This window comes from Pinus tabuliformis, chromosome 5_1, assembly GCF_031772625.1.
Source record: "Pinus tabuliformis cultivar Carrire ecotype Pingquan chromosome 5_1, CPIR1, whole genome shotgun sequence".
In the NCBI taxonomy this organism is placed as follows: Eukaryota; Viridiplantae; Streptophyta; class Pinopsida; order Pinales; family Pinaceae; genus Pinus; species Pinus tabuliformis.
In genome coordinates this window covers 533,990,392-534,014,712 of record NC_142305.1, presented here as the reverse complement: position 1 = coordinate 534,014,712, position 24,321 = coordinate 533,990,392, and the positions used below count along the sequence as shown (strand labels likewise).

At 38.8% G+C, this 24,321-nt stretch overlaps 1 protein-coding gene and 1 long non-coding RNA gene across 2 annotated transcripts; both read left to right on the top strand.

The window, feature by feature from the left end:
• Positions 1 to 1,432: 1,432 nt before the first annotated feature.
• LOC149165905 (aquaporin NIP2-1-like) lies at positions 1,433 to 24,087 on the top strand. The gene is made up of 5 exons (XM_089429970.1): positions 1,433 to 1,594; positions 2,650 to 2,874; positions 2,962 to 3,156; positions 23,696 to 23,757; positions 23,865 to 24,087. The coding sequence occupies exons 1-5, from the start codon at positions 1,433 to 1,435 to the stop codon at positions 24,085 to 24,087; spliced, it is 867 nt and encodes a 288-aa protein (XP_089286096.1).
• Positions 4,118 to 4,812, top strand: LOC149165906 (uncharacterized). The gene is made up of 3 exons (XR_016260367.1): positions 4,118 to 4,150; positions 4,255 to 4,330; positions 4,431 to 4,812. It is a non-coding gene; the product is annotated as an uncharacterized LOC149165906 (long non-coding RNA).
• Positions 24,088 to 24,321: the final 234 nt, after the last annotated feature.

The window sequence follows — 24,321 nt, the reverse complement described above, 5'->3', positions numbered from 1 at the left end:
AAATTCAACTAAAAAATATACCAAAAATATTATAATTATTTAAAAAAATCAAATTATTTAAAAAAAATTAATAATATATACCGAAAAACTTTTTATTTACTAAGTGACAAATTATTATAAAAACAAACAAACAAAAATTGTGAAAATTATTATAAAAACAAACAAACAAACGAAAAATTGTGATGGATCATCTCATTTCTCTATTCCCATTTAAAATATGACTACAAATATTATTCAATTTAAAAAATCTTATTCAATTTTAAATAAAAGATAAGATTTTCAATAATAAAAAAATGTATAATTAATATAATTTATTAAAACATGGCATAAAATCCTCAAATACCTTTACCCCCTAATATTTTTACTTATTATACGCGTCAAAAAAATTCAAAAAATTTCAAAAACTAATTTATTTTTAGATCGAAATAAAATACCTCCGAATCAACACTTCTTCCTTAAACTTTTTGCAGGTTATTCAAACTCTCACTTTTTAGGTTTTAAGGATTTACTACAAATAACAAAATTATATGTGCAGTGAATTATGATTTGTTTCCATTCTTAGAAGTATCACGTAGATTATGAAAGGACATAATCTCCCTATGTCAAATTAACGAAGAAATTTATGACAAGTTATAAATTTGTTTAACAAACCACCTCCTATATTCGCAATTGAGTAACAATCTCACCTAAAACTGTCTGATATGATCTTTAAACCGATATGATTTTGCACGATCCTCATTAAAACTATTTACTGTTCCACAATCCTCTCCGTGCCATTTCTTTAAAAGTATAGAATTTATTTCTCCAAAACTGCATAATTTTCCTTTGAGTTCATTGTTATGGTCTGATCATATGTACATAAGTGGAACTCTTCCCACTGTGGGTAGAAATTGCAATTGGAGAACCTGTATGTATCCTGTTACATGGATGCAATACACAATGTATGATGGATGGTATGCATCATCTAGATGATATACTAATCAACATGGGACGATACTTTATCCCGGGCCTGTTTCCCATTTTTGTTGAGTAATCAACTTTATCAGTGAATACCTATAAATGGAAGATGTTTGTTCACTGACAAATTCTCAGGTTTCCTGAAATAGGTCCTCAGCTTCTGATCCCACGAATGCATCTCATCCCTTTATATAGCTGCAATTAGGAGAGGCCTCTTCGTCCCTTCATACTCCATCCTGCAACTGGACATCATTATATTACTTTTTCAATACAACAACTGCTGTGTTGATCCCACAGCTTCTCTGATCGTAAATTCTCTCGATGATTCCTGAGTTTTATGTTGGGGGACTTTCCTGAGTCTGATATGTTTCTCAGGGTCGCTTTATATGATTTCTTCCTAGAGTTATATGCAGAGATTGACCTAATATGATATAATTTGTTTTTCACTTGTACATCCTTTCAAAATCTCCGAGAAATGGAAGCCGGGAACAGTTCGAGTCAGATAATTTACTTTTCCGGGTATGAAATGGAAGACCAGGAGGCTCAAAACATGAAAGAAAGTTCCCAGTTACATAGAAAAGTTAAACACTACCACAAAGGCTGCATGGTTTTTGTTCAGCCTACTCTCCTTCGAAAGGTATGCCTTACGATTCCATATGCTAATACATCTCATTTCACCCTATCATATATTAATTTATCTGTGAGATTATTAAGCTTTGGATTTGGGATAAAAATGTAATATTCTCTCTTTGATAGGATCAAAATAAACAGAAACAAAATTTGAGTATGGTATTTGTGGTAATATTTTCCCATAATATCAGTCCATGATATTTAGCTAAATTTTTATGGTATTTGAGTATGGTATTTATTGTAATATTTTCCCATAATATGAGTCCATGATATTTACCTTCGTTTAAAAAAAAAAAGCCATAAAATAATTTTTTTTTAAGAGAATCCATGTAGCCATAATTCTTTTCTATGCCCATAGGTGAAAATAATTTTCTTTTAATCCTGAATAAAAAGATCGCCCACCGCTTACTGAAAAAAATAATTTTCTTTGCATCCTGAATAAAATGATCACCCACTGCTCACTTTTCAGTAGTGTTTTTGCTTTTTTCCTCTGATACTGTTTTGATATATTGAGTAAAACCAGGATATGTTCCATTATAAACAAATTATTAATTTGTTAAACTGTACTTACTGGTGGGGATTAAGGAGAGTAATACAAACAGCTCAGTTCAAATATTCTTGTATGCATGAGGAAAGGTTTTAAATCTTTGAAAACTAATTTCGCTCTTTCATCTAAATGTGAAGAAGCGTCTGATACAATGTTTTTTCTAACTTTATTACTTTTTATTAGTGATTACATGTGGTGTGCAGTTTGTTTAATTAGTTTTTGAATATGGTGTATATACACATTCACACTTAACTTTAAGTAAAGTTTTTCTTAAAAATTATAAAAAAAAAATTAAAACACACTTAACTTTAATTATCATTAATTATTGCATGTACAACTATAGTTAATTTCAATATTTTGTAATCCAATTCATCTTCAATTCTATTAATCGATATCTGTGCTCTAATAATTTTAGAATCTTCTAACCCTACTCCCTTTGCAAACCAATTTTAGCTTACTAGACCTTAACAAAACACTTTGTCTGATTATTTCTTAACTATGGAATCTGTTTGCAGATAACAGCAGAGACCATTTCGACCTTTATTGTGGTTTTTGTAACATGCGGTTCCTCAATATTGGATCACGGAAGTCGGCCATTAGTGTCAAAGCTTGGGGTTTCTATGGCTTCTGGGTTAATAGTAACGGTCATGATATATTCAGTTGGTCACATTTCTGGGGCTCATATGAATCCTGCAGTTACCATTGCGTTTGCAACAGTGAGGCATTTTCCTTGGAAGCAGGTGACTACTTTCTCACAATCTGAGCAAATTCTTTCTTCGTGGTCAAGAATTTGAATACACAGATCTCATTAGGTTATGGATGTGCAGGTACCGGCTTATATTATAGCTCAATTGGGCGGGTCAATAACAGCTTCTTTTGCACTCCGTGTTATGTTTAATCCTGTAACAAACACGGGTGTAACTATTCCTTCCCAGACAGTGCTGCAGGCCTTGGCAATGGAAATCGTGGTTTCCTTCGTGCTCATGTTCGTCACCTCGGCAGTTGCAACTGATAGCAGTGCGGTAATTTCTTTGTATAAAATAGTGTACATAGTGTCCATAGAAACCCCAATGACAGGTGAGGTGGTCCGCAGCTGCCATGAAAGAGTGTCTAACTTTTTTTCGCTCACTTTATAGCCTTTGGTATATTTGGAAACTTCACACTTGCAGGTTTTTTCAATCCGTCTAGCCCATTCGGATTGAAGGAAAAACACCGCGCTTTTCATATAATTGAGGAATGTAAAACCCTTAGGCAATATAGCTGCAATTCAAGTAAAATAAAAAACTGTTAGGCAATATAACTGGAATTCAAGGAAAATTTGATGCAAAATCCGTCTAGCCCCTTCATATAATTGGGGCACTAAAAAACTGAAAAACGACTAGGCATTTCTATGGGAAATCGAAAGCATAAACCATAATGTCACGATCTCTTTTTTTATTCAAGAAATACAGTAAATAATTTTTTTTTTTATATATACATATACGGTTGGAAACTCTCTATTACAATCCCCTAACCTACGGTGCCCACCTATTAACCCTAAACACATATAGATCATGCGCATAAAATGGTTGTCATAAGGTTTTGGTTATATAACTATCGGATATATATATACATATCACTCCATATTTACTTAACCTTTATTATATCGACATGATGAGTTATATGACAAGACATAAGTTTTGATTGCTGTTTATCCGTTGAACGTTTGCTGCCAAATGGCAGAGCAAGTACGCCAGCTCACCCAGCTCCGTAGCCATATGGCCCGTCTTCACGTGCTGGCCATGTGATCTGAGAGAGTTTGACCTGCTCCGGGGTTCACGCTAGGCCTCCCGTCTAATCCAACGATGGTGATTACTTACCTTCATCGGACGGTCCAGCCTCACTTAGGGTTTGACCCTGCATATAAAAGTCTTATTGGATTCGTTTTTGGTTCATTTGTTCATCTCTCTGTAGCCGAGCTCCTTCGATAGTGTGGACTGCAAGTCCTCTGGTTCATCGCTCCTCTGCCTTACTCAGGTTTGGCCGCGCACCTCCTTCATTACTTTCACAGCTGGTTTATAACTTATTGGTTTTCGCTTCTGTTGTTTATGCTCTAATCATTTCCAGGGTTGGCTTGACAGTTTTGGAGGGTTCCGGTGCTGACCATAGCTTACCTTCACCGAACGCCGGAGGGTTTAGCTGCTATGACTCTTCCAGGTAAGTCGGAATTCGTTATCATTCTTGCTGACTGTGTTTAATTGCATTACGAGGGTTTGTTTTACAGCTGAGACGGCCTGTTCTCTACCTGTTGTCTCAGGTTAAATACCGGGTCCAAACCCTTGTGCGATTTATGTTTGGCGGCCTCACTTGGCGGCCTGTCCAGATGAACCCTAGGTTATGGCCTCTGTGCCTTAGTTATCTATTCACTATTTGCACTTGGCTAAGAACTCTATCTTGTTTATCATTACCGGATTTAGGAAAAGCTCCTATGAGCTTTCGGCGGTTATGTAAGGTCGGCATAGTTAAACAACTACTGTTATATTTGTCATTTGCAGATTGTCACTATCTTGGTTCGGCCTGGATTTTCTTGTGGTCGATGGTACACTATCAGAGTTTCATAATGATTTCCTTTCTTTCTTTCCTGTATATTTAAATGCTGACACCGGTTAATGGATATTTAAACCTTCGTTCTGATATTTGCAAAGTTTAATATACAGAGTTTGTAGCTACTGCTTCTGTTTACATTTGGTATCATACATGTTTACGGCAATGGTTATGCTTTAGGATTACTCTGTTTACCTTTGATAGTTGGTGCATTTCTCCGTCGCTACTTCTAATTCTGGAAAGCAATTATGGATATAACATTTCCAATGCCATAAAGTTTCTAAGATTAAATTTGATATTCAGAATATTATACTGCCGTTTTCTATTGTTCATTAGCATTACAGTTATGACATTCTATTGCCTTAGGGTTTCAGTGCTATGCAATCGAGAAGTTTCTTTAATAATTGGTTCCCACAGCACAGCTCTTGTTTTTATTTATTATTTGTACAGCGACAAGGATAGACTTGCATTCGTTTCGTGAATGTAGTGTCTACCCTCCTGCGCACAGGCTTGACCATAATGCAGCCAGCAGGTTTACGGCGGTCACTCGCCTGTAACAATACTTATTATCTAGTTCAAGCTTATTCTTATTTCTGTACTGTGATTCAATGCTTGGTTTGTAGCCTATGAATGATATCGTTCCAACCCCTGAAGCTAGGGTTTGATGTACATCATTATTTATATTAAAATAACACTACGCTTTCCGTCACTGTTGCCTTTCAATGTTTAGTATACAGACGCTACTCGGAAAGATAATGTAAATTCTGAGTTTTCATTTTCATGTGTCATTCCATATTTGCACAGTACCCGTTAAGACTGTATAAAACATGCACCAACTCCCTTTCACATTACCTCGTCTTTCAACTTACACTGTTTATTCTATTAAGTGATTGCATGCCGAGTAAGTTTATATCTATAGACTGACCTTTATAATGAATTCTTTATCAGTTTTCAGAGTCAATCTACGGTTAAATAGCCAGCTCGGCTTCTCTCATCTTCTCAGGTCTTTATTCTGTAGAACTGAGCACTATTATGGACTCGGTTTAACTCAGAAATCTGTCTTCCTACTTTTACTGGGTACTGTTGCTTCCCATATTTCAGCAGTTCCTAGTTGTTAATGGCTGTACACAGATTAAATGTGTAAGCTTAAGTGAATGTATTCTACACATGTGACATCGTCACATCCCCCATTCCATTTTCTCTGATAGAACCGTAATCTTATTCTAGTTATCTTACCACAACAACTTTTAAAAGAAAAGATACAACCGGGTACTTTCAATACCTGAGTTTTCCTTAACTAATTTAGAAGAAGCGTACCTGGTTTTCTGTCACTGAAGTTCTTACTTTCAGAAGTCACCTGTAGAGTTTTTTGCTCTTAACCTCCCAACCTTGAGATCTACTGCACTGGATTCTCCCCCCGAGCCGTCTCGCAGGCCTGCAGCCCTCAACAAGACTCATGCACCACGGTGCTGGGTTATCTGATCACAACCAGACTTAACCCCCTTCTTTCACTCTGCTACTCTCTTTTGGAATCTCACCTCTGCCAGTTCCTCAACAGCCCAGAGGTTTTTCCTCCCAAGCCTTTTCCTTGGGTGAGAGGCAGTTGTCTTTCTTTTTCAGTTTCATAACTGATTAATTTCTTTTAATAGAAAATCCTCCTTTTGGAGGCTGCCAGCATTTCATTCAACACATGTGCAAAATAGTTCCTTATATTTACTTTCAAAAAATAATAATGTCTTTTAATAAAACAAGTTGTCACCCATATTGTTTTTACCACAGTAATTACCGGAAATTACAAGTTACCGAGGTTATTACATCTTCCCCCCCTGGGATTGGACATCGTCCCGATGTCCATTTTCATTAAATAAATTTGGGTATGCTTTTCTGAAAAGTTCCTCGTCCTCCCACGTAGCCTCCTCAGGGCCATAATGCTACCACAGCACCTTAATTTGGGTAATAGCCCGTTTCCGCAGCCGCACTTCTCTCCGGTCGAGAATGCTCTGTGGTTCGACTAGGACCCCGCCTTCCGGTTCGACCTGCAAACAACCAGCACTTAATCAATTTCCTATTAAGTATAGTTGTATAATTAAACCAACCGGATCAATTCTTACCCGTACATCTTGCCATTGAATAACATGTCTAGGGTCATACACATATTTCTTGAGGACAGAAACATGAAACACATTGTGAATCTTAATATGACTGGGTAAAGCAAGTTGGTAGGCCACCGGCCCCACTCTAGCTAGAATCTGAAACGGTCCAAAGTATCGGGGAGCCAGCTTGGCGCACCCACTCCACTGCAGTGTGCTCCTTCTGGTTTGAATCCTTACAAACACATGGTCACCCACATTGTATTCTGCAAATCTTCTTTTCCTGTCTGCGAAACTTTTCTGTCTGTCTTGTGTAGCCTTTAAATTTGCTCGCACTTTCTTCACCATATCTTCCATGTCTTTTAACATTTCCGGACCCAAACTCAGTTTATCTTCCAGCCCACTCCAACTTGAGGGTGTGCGGCACTTTCGCCCATACAAAACCTCAAAGGGACTTAACTGGGTGGAGGTATGATACCCATTATTATAGGCAAATTCAACCAGATGCAAATACTCTTCCCATTGACTAGGCTTTAGCATCACATTTGCCCTCAACATATCTTCCAATACCTGATTGACTCGCTCAGTTTGACCATCGGTTTGTGGGTGGTAAGCTGTGCTAAAATTCAGCTGAGTGCCCAACTCGGCAAACAATGTTCTCCAGAAGGTGGAAGTGAATTTCACATCACGGTCCGATATGATTACCTTTGGCATTCCATGCAAGCGGAACACATTCTGCATAAAGAGATGCGCAATTTGTACCGCCTTGTAAGTAGACTGCACAGGTATAAAGTGTGCTGCTTTACTCAGTTTATCAACCACGACCATAATAGAATCATTACCCTTCTTGGTTCGTGGTAATCCGGTTACAAAATCCATGGAAATGGTTTCCCATTTCCATTCCGGGATAGGCAAAGGCTGCAACAGTCCCGCTGGGTGTTGATGTTCAGCCTTAATTTGCTGGCATTCCAAACACCTTGCCAAATATTCCACCACTTGCCTTTTCATTCCTGGCCAGTAATATTCTTTCTTGAGTGCCGTAACCATCTTTTGGTACCCTGGGTGACCAGTATAATGGCTGATGTGGAATTCATCTAGAATCAGTTTCTTAAGGTCACCGGAGTCAGGTACATACATTTTCCTATTGAAATACAGCAATCCAGCATTATCCAATGTGTACCCTTGCTGTAACTTTCCATTATCAGATTGTTGTACCTGTTGTTTCAATTGCTGATATTCTGTATCATCATTTGCTGTTGTTTTTATTTGTTCAACCAACGAACTCTGCCACCGGCTGGCTGTAAGTTCACATAAGCAATGAACTTTTCGACTTAAGGCATCTGCCACCCGATTTTCTTTGCCCTTTAAATGTTTTATTTCAAAGTCAAACCCACTTAGAAAATCTGCCCAACGGCCTTGCCTCGCATTCAAGGTAGGTTGACTGAAATAATGCGTCAAACTATGATGATCGGTTAACAGCAGAAATTTCTTCCCGAGAAGGTAGTGTCGCCACATCTTAAGTGCATGAATCACAGCAGTTAACTCTAAATCGTAAGCAGAGTATCTCTGCTCATGCTCCTTTAATTTCCTTGATTCATATGCTATTACTTTTCCTTCCTGCATTAGTACTCCTCCCACGCCCTCCTTGCTTGCATCGGTGCACACCACGTAATCCTTATTAGGATCCGCGATCCTCAAGATGGGTGCGGTGGTGAGTAGGTGTTTCAAGCGGTCAAAACTCTGCTGACACTCTGCTGTCCACTTGAATGCCCTTCCTTTCTTTTGCAATGAGGTAATAGGATAGGCTATTCTTGAAAAGCCTTCCACAAACCTCCTGTAATAGCCAGCTAACCCCATAAAGGATCTGATATCCGCAACATCCTTGGGTATAGGCCATTCCATAATAGATTTTATCTTCTCGGGGTCAACTGCAATTCCCTCTTTTGTAATCACATGACCCAAATACTGAATTTCCTCTTTAAAGAAATCGCATTTGCTAAATTTAGCATATAGCTGATGCTCCCGAAGAGTTTGCAACACCAATCTAAGGTGCTCCTCATGTTCCTGCTGGGAACGAGAATATATCAATATGTCATCGATGAATATCAGTACAAACTTGTCCAAAAACTGGTGAAACACGCTATTCATCATGCACATAAAAGTAGCAGGTGCATTGGTTAAACCAAAAGGTAGCACTACAAATTCGTAGTGCCCATAGCGTGTTCGGAAAGCAGTTTTGGCAATGTCCTCATCCTTGATCCTGATCTGATGATAACCAGATCGCAGATCAATTTTGGAGAACACTTTTGCCCCTTTCACCTGATCAAAGAGTTCATCTATTCTGGGTAGAGGGTACTTGTTTTTGACCGTGAGCTTATTCAGCTGCCGGTAATCTATGCACATGCGAAGGGTCCCATCCTTCTTCTTCACGAACAATACTGGAGCTCCCCAGGGTGACACACTGGGTCGAATGTACTGTTTATCCAACAGTTCCTGGAGCTGCATTTTCAATTCCGTTAACTCTGGTATGCTCATCCGGTATGGTGCCCTCGATACTGGTGCTGCCCCTGGTATTAATTCTATAGTGAAGTCTATGTCCCTTCTTGGAGGCAGACCCGGTATCTCTTCAGGAAAGACATCCGTAAATTCCTGCACCACTGGTATGTCGTTTAATGCAGACATCTTATCTTTCTGATTCGCATAGCCAACCTGTATGGCATAAATCTGGCATTTCTTTCTTATACATTTGGCCAACTGAGTTGCAGTGATAGGTCGGATCTGAACAGGATGTTTAATTCCCTGTAATTCCTACTGCTGTCCCAAATCATCTTTGTAGTATATGGTCTTGGTTTTGCAGTTCACCAACGACCAGTGCTTTTCCAGCCAATCCATGCCAATAAGAATGTCATAGGAGCCCAACGGAAGTACATTCAGGTCTGCTGTTATGGGCTGTCCAGCTATACTAAAAGAACAGTTGTTAACTTTAGCTAGAACCCGCCTTTTGGCTCCCGTAGCTAACTGGACTAACCATGGGTTTTTGAACTTTTCTGGTGGTAACTTACAGTGTTCCACTACTTTTGGACTAACATAACTTAAAGTAGCTCCTGGATCAATAAGTACAGCTACAGCAAGTTTTGAAATCTTACCTTCGAATTCCACCATGAAAGGTTGGTATTCTGCCTGTCGGTCCTCTAATGCTGCATTGATCCTTGGTACGCTGCGCGCCACATCCCCAACAGTTGAAGCTTCATGGACTTGAGCTATTTGATCAGTTCTTTTACGCTGTGGACAGTTTCTAGCATAGTGCGGTCCTTCACACACCCAGCATTGAACTGGAGGTCTGGTTCCTTCAACCTCCGATTTAGCAGGGAGTTCACTAATCCTGCTCTCGCTTGGCTTAGGCCGGAAGGTACCCTTGTTTGTGCTTCTGTTGAACTGCCCCTTCCCAGCTCCTTTACCACCATTTCCGCGACTGCCTTTGTTGTTTCCAGCATTTCTGCTACCTTTTCTTTCATTCCATTTCCTGTTTGGAATTTCTCCCTTTTGTTTGTTCTGCTGGTAGAAAATTCTAGCCTTCCGAATTGCCTCATCCATAGTTCGGGGGTTGTCAAACTCAATTCGTTCCCTTATATAAGCTGGTAAACTACTCACAAACCTCTGCACCTTGGCCTTCTCCTCTTTTATGTATGGCACATAACGCAGTAGAGAAGTAAAGCGATTTATGAATTCGTCCATGGATTGCTGTCCTAGTCGTAAATCGTGGAATTCTCGCGCCTTCTCATCATAAAAGCGCTCAGTTAAATACCTCTCCTTAAAATATTTCTGAAATTTTTCCCAGGTTATGCTTTGCTCACTTACTCCCTTCACAATTTTAATCTCTTCCCACCACAAGGGGGCTTTGCCCTGCAACTGAAAAATAGCCAACCGCGCCTTCAGATTTTGATCATATTCATACAGTTGGAAATATTTATTAATATTAATCAGCCAGGCTTTTGCTGCTTCCTCCTGCTCTCCATCGAAAAGTGGAGGTTTGATTTTTCGAAATTCTCCCTGTAATTCTGTTTTCTGTCGCTTGGAGGTCTGCTGCTCCTGCACATTATCAGAATGGTCTTCTTGCTCTTCTGAAAGCTCAGGAGCATAATTCCGCTCCTCAGTGCCCCTTTGCTGTTCTGCACTAGGGCTGGCTAAGGTGTTGGAAATAATACTGAGAGGGGGGGTGAATCAGTATTATCTAGCAATTTACCAAATCTTCCTTATTTGATCTTTTGAATTATTCTTGCATATCAGTACCATAAAACAATGAGCATGAATAAAGAAAATAGACAGTCACACCAAAGAACACAAGATGTAAGGTGGAAACCCAATGCGGGAGAAAACCACCTGCTGCAATATGTCTCTATCTTCTTTCAATAAATTCTTTTTACAATGATTTTGTGCTGGTGCAGTCCTTTACCAGCACGCAGGCTGCAACCTGCAGAGAGCTACAACTCTCTCTCGTTTTCCAGTCTCTCCTGGAAGGGAGCTACAACCCCCTACTTCTTTTCATGAAGAATCAAATGATCAACAAGTATACAACAGATACAGTCCACTACAGATATCAGATCAGTAATTACAGAAATAACCCAGAACACCTTACGAATAGAAATATACAGTCAACAGATCATCTCAAGACAGGGACGCATATTTTATTTCTGTGGCCTGCGACTGGACGCAGTCTACCTTCCGCTGCTATGCGTGCAGACGCACTGTTCCTCTATGCTTAGCTGCGACCGGCGCACCCAAATACACTGCTGCGCCGCGTCTTTTGCTTCAGAGACGCACCCAATAACACAGTCGCGCCGCGTCTTTTGCTTCAGAGACGCACCCAATAACACAGTCGCGCCGCGTCCTTTGCCTCAGAGACGCACCTGAGCCTTCACTGTACTGCGTCCCGGCGCACTTTCCCTTCACTGAATCTGCGTCCCTTCAGATATAGAAGATAAGAGGACTTCAGAACCAACCCAAACACTCAGATCCACAGATCTGATCATGCGCCATAGAGATCACAGTCCATTAGAAGATTCGCCTTCATAGATCTGGACTAGATCTCACCAAAAGATCTTCAACCAAGTTGATGATCAATCCAAATGAACTCCTTTGCTTTATATAGGCAAGCTTCTCCCCAAAACATGGAACAATACCACGAGCCGACACCATAGAAACACAAAACCGTCGGCTAGATACCACACAAGAAACCCCTACGTGCTTTTCTCTGCCTTGAAATGTGTGCACTGGGCGGACGCACCTCCTGAACGGCTGGCCTGCGTCCCTGGACGCGGGTTCTGTATGGTATACCTGCGGGGACGCACTGGCTGAACATATTTCCTGCGTCCTTCTTGATTTATCACCTGAATGGGTTTGCCATCAAGGACAACACCTGAATCATAATGCCAACAATCTCCCCCTTTGGACTTGATGGCAACCTCATAATCTTCAGCTTCATTGGACTCATAATCTTCAGCTTCATTCTCCCCCTTTGACATCAAGGGCAAAGGGTATGCTCCCCCTATGCTCATGCATCTCCAGATCTGTAACCAGAAATCCATCATGAAGGAGATAGAGACATATTGCAGCTATTTCCAAGATCTCCTTCTCCATAATGCCAATAATGCATTATGTGCTCCCCCTGAGCCTATACCACCAATAGGAAGATGATCAACAGTAAAATGATGCATCAACAACCCCCAGCTTTTGCCTAAGGTATTCTAAAGTGTCCCTGGGCAACGGTTTGGTGAAAATATCAGCAACTTGTTCCTTAGAAGGAACATACTCCAACTTGACCTTCTGTTCAAGTACTTGTTCCCGGAGAAAATGGTACTTGATTGGTATGTGCTTGGTTTTTGAATGCATAACCGGATTCTTTGAGATGCTGATTGCACTTGTGTTGTCACATAAGATAGGGATTGGAGGAGTACAAGTGATTTGATAATCCTGCAAATTCTGCATCATCCAAAGGAGTTGTGTGCAACAAGATGCAGCAGCAACATATTCTGCTTCAGCTGTAGACAAGGCAATTGAACTCTGTTTCTTGCTGAACCAAGAGACCAGTCTGGGACCCATAAAGAATGCACCACCACTTGTGCTTTTCCTGTCATCCACGCTTCCGGCCCAATCTGCATCTGTATAGGCATGAAGAGTAAGATCTGTATCTCTAGGATACCATAAGCCATAATTTTGAGTCCCTTGAAGATATTTGAAAATTCTCTTCACTGCTTGAAGATGAGTCTCCTTCGGATTTGCCTGAAATCTTCCAACTATTCCAACTGCATGCATGATGTCTGGTCGGGTACCTGTCAAATATAGTAAACTTCCAATCATAGATCTGTAGGTTGGTTGATGTACTGCTGCAGAATCATCATTTGCACTGAGACTACATCCTGTGACCATGGGTGTACATACTGGTTTTGCATCTTCCATGCCATATTTCTTCAAAATCTGCTTGAGATACTTGGTTTGAGATAAGAGGATTCCTCCTTTCTTTTGTTGGATTTGCAAACCAAGGAAGTATGTCAGTTCTCCTAGCAAGGACATTTCAAATTCTTTCTGCATGACTGAGGCAAAGCTTTGGCTCATAGCTTCTTCATTGCTGCCAAAAATAATGTCATCTACATACACAACAAGTATTAGCAATTTGTCATTTTCAACTTTTATATACAGATTGCTATCTGCTGAACCTTTTAAGAAACCTTGTTGATGAAGATATTTGTCCAACCGGTAGTACCAAGCCCTTGGAGCTTGTTTGAGACCATAGAGAGCCTTTTTCAATCGGCATACAAGATTTGGATCATTTCCAAGAATGAACCCATCTGGCTGTTCAATGTACACTTCTTCTTCCAAGTCTCCATTCAAAAAGGCTGATTTCACATCCATTTGAAATACTTTGAAGTTCTGAAAACTTGAGAGAGCAAGGAACATTCGGATGGCCTCAAGTCTTGCAACAGGAGCAAAAGTTTCTTCAAAGTCTATTCCTTCTTGCTGCGCATACCCTTTACAAACGAGTCTGGCTTTGTTTCTAATTACTTCTCCATTTTCATTCAATTTATTTTTGAAGACCCATTTTGTTCCAATAACATTCTTATCTTTTGGTCTAGGAACCAGCTCCCAAGTGTTGTTCTTTTCGATTTGCTCAAGTTCTTCATCCATTGCTTTCACCCAACATTCATCTTTGCATGCCTCTTTCACATTTTGTGGTTCGGTGGAGGAAAGTAATGCCAAATAGCTTGAAGCTTCTGCAACTGTTCTTCTAGTTTGTATACCTGCTTCTTTTTGTCCCATGATCTGAGATTCTGGATGGTTCTTTTGAACATATCTGGATGGAGTCTTTTCTTCTATTCTTGTCCGTTCTTCTGCTTCTTCGTGAGGTTCTTCTTGAGATTCTTCTTGAGGTTCTTCTTCTTCATCATTCTGTCTTTGAGGGTAGCTCTCATCTTCTTCGATGTCTTCACGATGTATTTGCTTAGGAATATATCCCTTTTCATCAACCACTATATCAATGCTGTCAACAATTCTGCCAAGTCTTTTATTGTAGCATTTGTATGCTTTGCTATGTGGAGAATAGCCAAGAAGAATGCCTTCATCTGCTCTAGGATCAAGTTTGCCAAGCTGCTCCTCAGTATTCTTGATATAGCATTTGCTCCCAAAGATTTTGAAGTGCTTTACCGAAGGAGTTTTACCACTCCAGAGCTCATGAGGGGTTTGAGTGCTGTTCACTCGAACATTTGTCTTGTTGAGAATAATAACCGCAGTATGTGCTGCCTCACCCCAGAAGGTTGCGGGGGTTCCTGATTCATCAAGCATAGCACGAGCCATTTGTTGGATTGTTCTGTTCATTCTTTCAACAACTCCATTTTGCTGAGGCGTTCTAGCTGTAGAGAATTCTCTTCTTATCCCATGTTCATCACAGAAATCGAAAAATTCATTTGAAGTAAATTCCCCACCTCTGTCAGATCTGAGGCACTTAATTTTGTGACCTGATTCATTTTCAGCCAAGGCTTTGAAGGTTTTGAACTTTTTGAATGCTTCATCTTTGTGCTTCATAAGTCCTAACCAAACAAACCTGGAGAAATCGTCAATAAATAATATCAAGTATTCCTCTCCTCTAGGTGTTCTTTTTCTGAATGGTCCACATACATCTGTATGTACTAACTCAAGAGGCATGCTAGCTGATCCTTCTTTCTCTGGAAAGTTAGTCCTGGTTTGTTTTCCAAACTGACATGATCTGCATATGGTGTTGTCAGGAATTTTGATATCTGGAAGATCGCGAACTGCCTGATATTTACATGCTTTCCTTATTTGTGAGAAGCTTAGATGCCCCAACCTTCGATGCCATAACCAGTGCTCTTCATCCTTGCTTAGGTAGCATTGTTGTTGTCCTTCTTAAAATATGTATAGATTATTTGGAGTTCTTTTCCCTTTGAGAACTGTTTTACCTGTATCAAGATCACGAACAAGACATCCATTTGATCTGAATATAACCTCGGTTCTTTGATCACACATCTGGCTGACACTTAGCAGATTATGCTTCAATCCATCAACAAACAAAACATTTCCAGCCTTAACATCTTCTTTTAAAGGAGCAATACCTTTTCCTTTTATAGTTGCAGGAGTATCATTTCCAAAAGAGACTTTCTTTCCCTTTTCTAAATTAGAATAAGACTCAAGTTTTTCTTTATCACCTGTCATATGCTTCGAACATCCACTGTCAATGTACCATAGATTTTCTTGTCCTTCTGCATAAAATGCTATCCCACATCTTTCTGTTTGAGGTTCCTTTATTCTCCATGTTTTGGTGCCTGAGGCTTGTTCCTTTTTCTGCTCTTGTACCTTTCTTTCCGGAAACCTGCTTCTGCATTCAAAGTCTTTATGTCCAAAATTATTGCAAATAGAACATTCAACTTCATTTTCAAGAGCTGAAAAGTTGTTATAGGTCCTTTTTGTAATCCCTGTCATACTTTTTTGTTTTTGAGCTTCCCTAGTCATGATTGTTTTATATGCAACACATTGAGCTGCTTTGTGACCAAAGTTATGGCAAGAAAAGCATTGTCCATTGAAGAAGCTTTTGCGATTATTGGATCTACCAGCCAACTGATTGTAATTTCGATTATCATCTATTCTTGAACCAAATTGAGAAGATTTTACCTGTGGCTGGTTGTGGCTTTTGTTCACCCTTAAGCTGGATTGCCCCTGATAGTTTCTGTTTGACATTTGTCCCTGCTTTACCTGATGATCTTCCTTGTGTTCTTGCTCATTTCTTCTTGCTGCATCAAGATAACTTTTTGAAGTGGATGCTTGAGAAGTTTCTCCATTATAGCCCAAACCTGTCTTATTTAATGGAGACCGCTGCACACTGATAATCTCATCCAAAGTTTCAGATCCTTTGACAAACTTGAGATTAATAGTTTTTGTTTTCTCAATTTCTTTTCTAAGACCAACAATTTCACCTTCTAATTTTTCAAGATGTTTTTCCTTTTCATCAATTTGGAATTGTAGAGTATCAATAATCATGTTCTTTTCTTCTATGCATCTCTTGAGTCTAGTAATTTCATCGTAAAGGTTATCCACATCTACAGCATCCTCATAATCATCATCTTCAAATGCCATTAACAACCTATATTTATTACCTTGTTCATCTTCATCACTATTTGATAAGCCATCACTATCTTCATGGGTGTAGTAGCTTTTCTTGTTTGCGCTTTGTTTCTTGTTCCATCTAACTGGTTCCTTTCCTTTATCCTTATAAGAGCATTTTGCAGCATAATGACCTACTCTTCCACAAGCAAAGCATTTGAAGGGTAACTTACCTCTGAACCTTCCAGAACCCCTTTGAAGATTTCTGACAAAATTTGATTCTTCTTCCTCTTCTTCTGGATCATGGCTTGCTTCATAGTAATCTTCTTTGCCTGATGCTTTAAAGGCAGCCTCCCTTCTGTCTGATGGTCCTCCCTTTCTCATTTCATAAGCAGTTAGAATTCCATGTAGCTGAGACATAGTGAGAACTTTGAGATTTTCCTTTTCTTCTATTGCAGATACTTTAGATTCAAACTTGGGGGATAAAGATCTTAGAATCTTTTGAACTACTATAGTCTCTTTTATTTCTTCACCCAAATTTTTCATACAATTAACAATCTCATCTACCCGAAGAAAATAATTAGCCACACTTTCATCATTGTACATCTTGAGAGTCTCATATTGAATCCTGAGAGTTTGAAGTTTAGCTTCTTTTACCTGTTCATCTCCTTCATAGCTAGTGATCATTTTGTCCCATATCTCTTTTGCTGATTTGAAGTGCATGACCTTCATGAACTCTGTTTGGGATATACTTCCTAATAGAGTACTGACTGCTTTTGCATTTGTTTCATACTGCTTTTTCTCAGCTGGATCTGTAGGAGTAACTGAAGGAAAGGCATAGCCTGTTTCTACAATGTTCCAAACTTCTGTACCAAGAGATTGAAGATATGCAGTAATTCTTACCTTCCAATAATTGAAGTTTGTCCCATCGAAGACGGGTGGCCTGATTGATACTTCTCTCTCGTAGTTGCTCATGATGAACGATCTACCTTCAAGCGATCAAGCTTTTCTGAAGGACCTGCTCTGATACCAATTGTTGGAAATAATACTGAGAGGGGGGGTGAATCAGTATTATCTAGCAATTTACCAAATCTTCCTTATTTGATCTTTTGAATTATTCTTGCATATCAGTACCATAAAACAATGAGCATGAATAAAGAAAATAGACAGTCACACCAAAGAACACAAGATGTAAGGTGGAAACCCAATGCGGGAGAAAACCACCTGCTGCAATATGTCTCTATCTTCTTTCAAGAAATTCTTTCTACAATGATTTTGTGCTGGTGCAGTCCTTTACCAGCACGCAGGCTGCAACCTGCAGAGAGCTACAACTCTCTCTCGTTTTCCAGTCTCTCCTGGAAGGGAGCTACAACCCCCTACTTCTTTTCATGAAGAATCAAATGATCAACAAGTATACAACAGATACAGTCCACTACAAATATCAGATCAGTAATTACAGAAATAACCCAGAACACCTTACGAATAGAAATATACAGTCAACAGATCATCTCAAGACAGGGACGCATATTTTATTTCTGTGGCCTGCGACTGGACGCAGTCTACCTTCCGCTGCTCTGCGTGCAGACGCACTGTTCCTCTATGCTTAGCTGCGACCGGCGCACCCAAATACACTGCTGCGCCGCGTCTTTTGCTTCAGAGACGCACCCAATAACACAGTCGCGCCGCGTCTTTTGCTTCAGAGACGCACCCAATAACACAGTCGCGCCGCGTCCTTTGCCTCAGAGACGCACCTGAGCCTTCACTGTACTGCGTCCCGGCGCACTTTCCCTTCACTGAATCTGCGTCCCTTCAGATATAGAAGATAAGAGGACTTCAGAACCAACCCAAACACTCAGATCCACAGATCTGATCATGCGCCATAGAGATCACAGTCCATTAGAAGATTCGCCTTCATAGATCTGGACTAGATCTCACCAAAAGATCTTCAACCAAGTTGATGATCAATCCAAATGAACTCCTTTGCTTTATATAGGCAAGCTTCTCCCCAAAACATGGAACAATACCACGAGCCGACACCATAGAAACACAAAACCGTCGGCTAGATACCACACAAGAAACCCCTACGTGCTTTTCTCTGCCTTGAAATGTGTGCACTGGGCGGACGCACCTCCTGAACGGCTGGCCTGCGTCCCTGGACGCGAGTTCTGTATGGTATACCTGCGGGGACGCACTGGCTGAACATATTTCCTGCGTCCTTCTTGATTTATCACCTGAATGGGTTTGCCATCAAGGACAACACCTGAATCATAATGCCAACATAAGGGTGGATTTTGTTTATCTGACAGGCTTTTCAGTATTCTTTCTTGTTCCATTGTTAATCGCGCATTGTCCTCTCGCAAGCGTGCCATCTCACCCTTCAGTTCCTGAACTGTTTGCAGTATCGCCTGATTGGTACTGCGTGTCTCAGCACCAAGCTGAACCCACAGTCCTGCATTTTCTGGTGGGATGCCGCCAGCTCCCGGCATTTCCTCCATCTTACTATATAACTGTCAGCGGGTGATTGTCTCGATATTCTCCTGGTTGTACACAAGAAAGGTAATTAATTGCATTGTACTATGTATATGTGTAAGATAATTTCTCTTTCTGTTTCTATTGCTGTTCCAGAGGCCACAGTTTTGGAACCTCTGCTCTGATACCACATTGTCACGATCTCTTTTTTTATTCAAGAAATACAGTAAATAATTTTTTTTTTTATATATACATATACGGTTGGAAACTCTCTATTACAATCCCCTAACCTACGGTGCCCACCTATTAACCCTAAACACATATAGATCATGCGCATAAAATGGTTGTCATAAGGTTTTGGTTATATAACTATCGGATATATATATACATATCACTCCATATTTACTTAACCTTTATTATATCGACATGATGAGTTATATGACAAGACATAAGTTTTGATTGCTGTTTATCCATTGAACGTTTGCTGACAAATGGCAGAGCAAGTACGCCAGCTCACCCAGCTCCGTAGCCATATGGCCCGTCTTCACGTGCTGGCCATGTGATCTGAGAGAGTTTGACCTGCTCCGGGGTTCACGCTAGGCCTCCCGCCTAATCCAACGATGGTGATTACTTACCTTCATCGGACGGTCCAGCCTCACTTAGGGTTTGACCCTGCATATAAAAGTCTTATTGGATTCGTTTTTGGTTCATTTGTTCATCTCTCTGTAGCCGAGCTCCTTCGACAGTGTGGACTGCAAGTCCTCTGGTTCATTGCACTCCTTTGGATCATCGCTCCTCTGCCTTACTCAGGTTTGGCCGCGCATCTCCTTCATTACTTTCACAGCTGGTTTATAACTTATTGGTTTTCGCTTCTGTTGTTTATGCTCTAATCATTTCCAGGGTTGGCTTGACAGTTTTGGAGGGTTCCGGTGCTGACCATAGCTTACCTTCACAGAACGCCGGAGGGTTTAGTTGCTATGACTCTTCCAGGTAAGTCGGAATTCGTTATCATTCTTGCTGACTGTGTTTAATTGCATTACGAGGGTTTGTTTTACAGCTGAGACGGCCTGTTCTCTACCTGTTGTCTCAGGTTAAATACCGGGTCCAAACCCTTGTGCGATTTATGTTTGGAGGCCTCACTTGGCGGCCTGTCCAGCTGAACCCTAGGTTATGGCCTCTGTGCCTTAGTTATGTATTCACTATTTGCACTTGGCTAAGAACACTATCTTGTTTATCATTACCGGATTTAGGAAAAGCTCCTATGAGCTTTCGGCGGTTATGTAAGGTCGGCATAGTTAAACAACTACTGTTATATTTGTCATTTGCGGATTGTCACTATCTTGGTTCGGCCTGGATTTTCTTGTGGTCGATGGTACACTATCAGAGTTTCATAATGATTTCCTTTCTTTCTTTCCTGTATATTTAAATGCCGACACCGGTTAATGGATATTTAAACCTTCGTTCTGATATTTGCAAAGTTTAATATACAGAGTTTGTAGCTACTGCTTCTGTTTACATTTGGTATCATACATGTTTACGGCAATGGTTATGCTTTAGGATTACTCCGTTTACCTTTGATAGTTGGTGCATTTCTCCGTCGCTACTTCTAATTCTGGAAAGCAATTATGGATATAACATTTCCAATGCCATAAAGTTTCTAAGATTAAATTTGATATTCAGAATATTATACTGCCGTTTTCTATTGTTCATTAGCATTACAGTTATGACATTCTATTGCCTTAGGGTTTCAGTGCTATGCAATCGAGAAGTTTCTTTAATAATTGGTTCCCACAGCACAGCTCTTGTTTTTATTTATTATTTGTATAGCGACAAGGATAGACTTGCATTCGTTTCGTGAATGTAGTGTCTACCCTCCTGCGCACAGGCTTGACCATAATGCAGCCAGCAGGTTTACGGCGGTCACTCGCCTGTAACAATACTTATTATCTAGTTCAAGCTTATTCTTATTTCTGTACTGTGATTCAATGCTTGGTTTGTAGCCTATGAATGATATCGTTCCAACCCCTGAAGCTAGGGTTTGATGTACATCATTATTTATATTAAAATAACACTACGCTTTCCGTCACTGTTGCCTTTCAATGTTTAGTATACAGACGCTACTCGGAAAGATAATGTAAATCCTGAGTTTTTATTTTCATGTGTCATTCCATATTTGCACAGTACCTGTTAAGACTGTATAAAACATGCACCAACTCCCTTTCACATTACCTCGTCTTTCAACTTACACTGTTTATTCTATTAAGTGATTGCATGCCGAGTAAGTTTATATCTATAGACTGACCTTTATAATGAATTCTTTATCAGTTTACAGAGTCAATCTACGGTTAAATAGCCAGCTCGGCTTCTCTCATCTTCTCAGGTCTTTATTCTGTAGAACTGAGCACTATTATGGACTCGGTTTATCTCAGAAATCAGTCTTCCTACTATTACTGGGTACTGTTGCTTCCCATATTTCAGCAGTTCCTAGTTGTTAATGGCTGTACACAGATTAACTGTGTAAGCTTAGGTGAATGTATTCTACCCATGTGACACCGTCACATCCCCCATTCCATTTTCTCTGGTAAAACCGTAATCTTATTCTAATTATCTTACCACAACAACTTTTAAAAGAAAAGATACAACCGGGTACTTTCAATACCTGAGCTTTCCTTAACTAATTTAGAAGAAGCGTACCTGGTATTCTGTCACTGAAGTTCTTACTTTCAGAAGTCACCTGTAGAGTTTTTGCTCTTAACCTCCCAACCTTGAGATCCACTGCACTGGATTCTCCCCCCGAGCCGTCTTGCAGGCCTGCAGCCCTCAACAAGACTCATGCACCACGGTGCTGGGTTATCTGATCACAACCAGACTTAACCCCCTTCTTTCACTCTGCTACTCTCTTTTGGAATCTCACCTCTGCCTGTTCCTCAACAGCCCAGAGGTTTTTCCTCCCAAGCCTTTTCCTTGGGTGAGAGGCAGTTGTCTTTCTTTTTCAGTTTCATAACTGATTAATTTCTTTTAATAGAAAATCCTCCTTTTGGAGGCTGCCAGCATTTCATTCAACACATGTGCAAAATAGTTCCTTATATTTACTTTCAAAAAATAATAATGTCTTTTAATAAAACAAGTTGTCACCCATATTGTTTTTACCACAGTAATTACCGGAAATTACAAGTTACCGAGGTTATTACACATAAGGCATAAAACTTTCGTTATTTTTTTCTCTTTAAGTATGTTAATATATTTTAGTAATAATAACAATTTTTTTTTTATCAATTTAGGCTTCTTTGATCTGTAATTTCTTTCCTAACAAATAAAATTTATATTTATAAACATTAAAAATAATAAAGTAATTAAAGATTATTAATATAAAAAACTACCAATAATTTAAGAAAAACATTTTTACTCTTGTTAATAAAATATATGACATTTTATTTTCAAAAATGTTATAAAATTTTAATTAAATCTATTTTGTTACATAATTGTGTTTTATAGGTAAGTTGTTACCCTTAAAATAGAAAGAAAAAAAGCATTTAATTTGATTGAGAGTTTACCTGTCTAGTATTATGTGTTAGTGTGATTTTTTTGAGATGGAGAATTCCAAAGTAAGTTATTCTTTTACTTAGTACAAAGACATTTTTATTGATTTTCCTTCAATGTAACTGCACACTATCTATAATGATAAAGATTTCCTATTGATTTTCTTAACATTCTACTAAGTTTCCAGTACTGCCCTTGCATTCTCCTCATCATGATTTATTTCTTTGCAAATATCTCAAGAGGTATTCACACCAAATGCACTTGTTGAATAATGTGCTACCAATTCGACTCTAAGTGAACAAGAGGGGTGTGAATCTTTTTATTTCTTAACATTTTTGGAACATCATTCTGGAATTAAGTTTCTTTATTCACTTCTTCTCCTCATTAACATTTTTTTGAAAAGCCTCCACCTTCTACACCATAAATTCCAAGTTACCACTACCTAACCTAAGTATATCATTATTAAACATTGAGAAAGCCCAAAAATAACCAGAAACAAAAAATAACATAAAACCAAAATTAAACCACCAAGATTTAATTTAAACATCTCTATCCATAGAATGTGAACTTCCTTAAAACTTGTCTCACACCAACCACTTTACTTCATAACATTATGAGTTAATTGTTATGTGTTAACAATACTCATAATTGTTATCTGTTAACAATTAAGTTTGACACCCACCATAAAATAATAATAATAATAATAATAATTAGGAAAAAAATATAAATTAAAAATAACCTTTATTAAATATGTAAAATTCACATTTAATAAAATATCTCAAATTCACATTTAATAACAATTCTATATATAGTAATATTATTTTTAATATTCAAAAATTATATTATTTTTAATATTCAAAAATTATATTATTTTTAATATACAAAAATTTATTTATAGAAATTATTATTTATAAATGATTACCGAATACCTAATTAAAAAAAAATTAAAAAATCATGACTATTTTAATTAAAAGTACTTTATAAAAATAATTTAAATTATATTAATATATTTTTAATTTATTTTTTATAAATTACAAGAGTATAAATTTTATTTATTTAAATAATTTATTAATTTTTTGTTAATATAAATACTTTATTATAAAATTATAATAATTTTATAATAAATACTAATAATGATAATTTTATTTTTACCGAATCCACTGCATTTCTCTTCTGAACGCGATGCAAAGATGCATTCCACCTAATTTGTCCATACTAGACAATCAAACGTTCTATGGTGACAGAGCCACTGTTTGAATTGTAAACCATGCAGATAGGAGAGCTTGCAGGGATAGCAGTTGGGTCGATGGTGATGATAAGCTCTATCTTTGCAGGGTGAGCTGCTGGACCTTTGACACATTCGTTTCAGCATTATTATGAAGTAAATCTAATCTAATTTCTTTGGAACAAAAGAAATTGAATAAAATTACTGTTTTTGGCAGACCAATATCTGGAGGATCAATGAATCCGGCTAGGTCTCTTGGTCCAGCGATAGTGAACAATAACTACAAAGCAATATGGGTGTACGTGCTTGGTCCCATCGGCGGGACACTCATGGGTGCATGTTCATATAGTATCATACGCCTCACAGACAAGCCTTTGCAGGCTATTTCTTTGAGACGGGCATCTTCGTTTTCAAACTCGGGTCGGAGTCAAAATATGTAATTGCAAGATAGTTTTTGGGATTCGAATTTAACTATCGGGACTTAAAATCTTCCATCAAATATGACCTAATGTAGCCTTTTTTAACCCGTAAGTATTTGATGTTTCCAGCTATAGGAATGTTTGGATCCAATTATTTGGTTTTGTTTTGGAAATTTAACGTGATGTGCAGAGGAACAGTGGCCTGGACTCCTCTCTTGGGTGGACACAGATCTAGTCTACTTGAATCTAAGTTTA

Excerpts from the sequence above, each read along its gene's own strand:
- LOC149165905 (XM_089429970.1), top strand. The coding sequence starts at position 1,433 with ATGGAAGCCGGGAACAGTTCGAGTCAGATAATTTACTTTTCCGGGTAT. Across the intron at positions 2,875-2,961 it reads GGCATTTTCCTTGGAAGCAG|GTACCGGCTTATATTATAGC; the intron begins GTGACTACTTTC and ends ATGGATGTGCAG. Across the intron at positions 3,157-23,695 it reads TTGCAACTGATAGCAGTGCG|ATAGGAGAGCTTGCAGGGAT; the intron begins GTAATTTCTTTG and ends TAAACCATGCAG.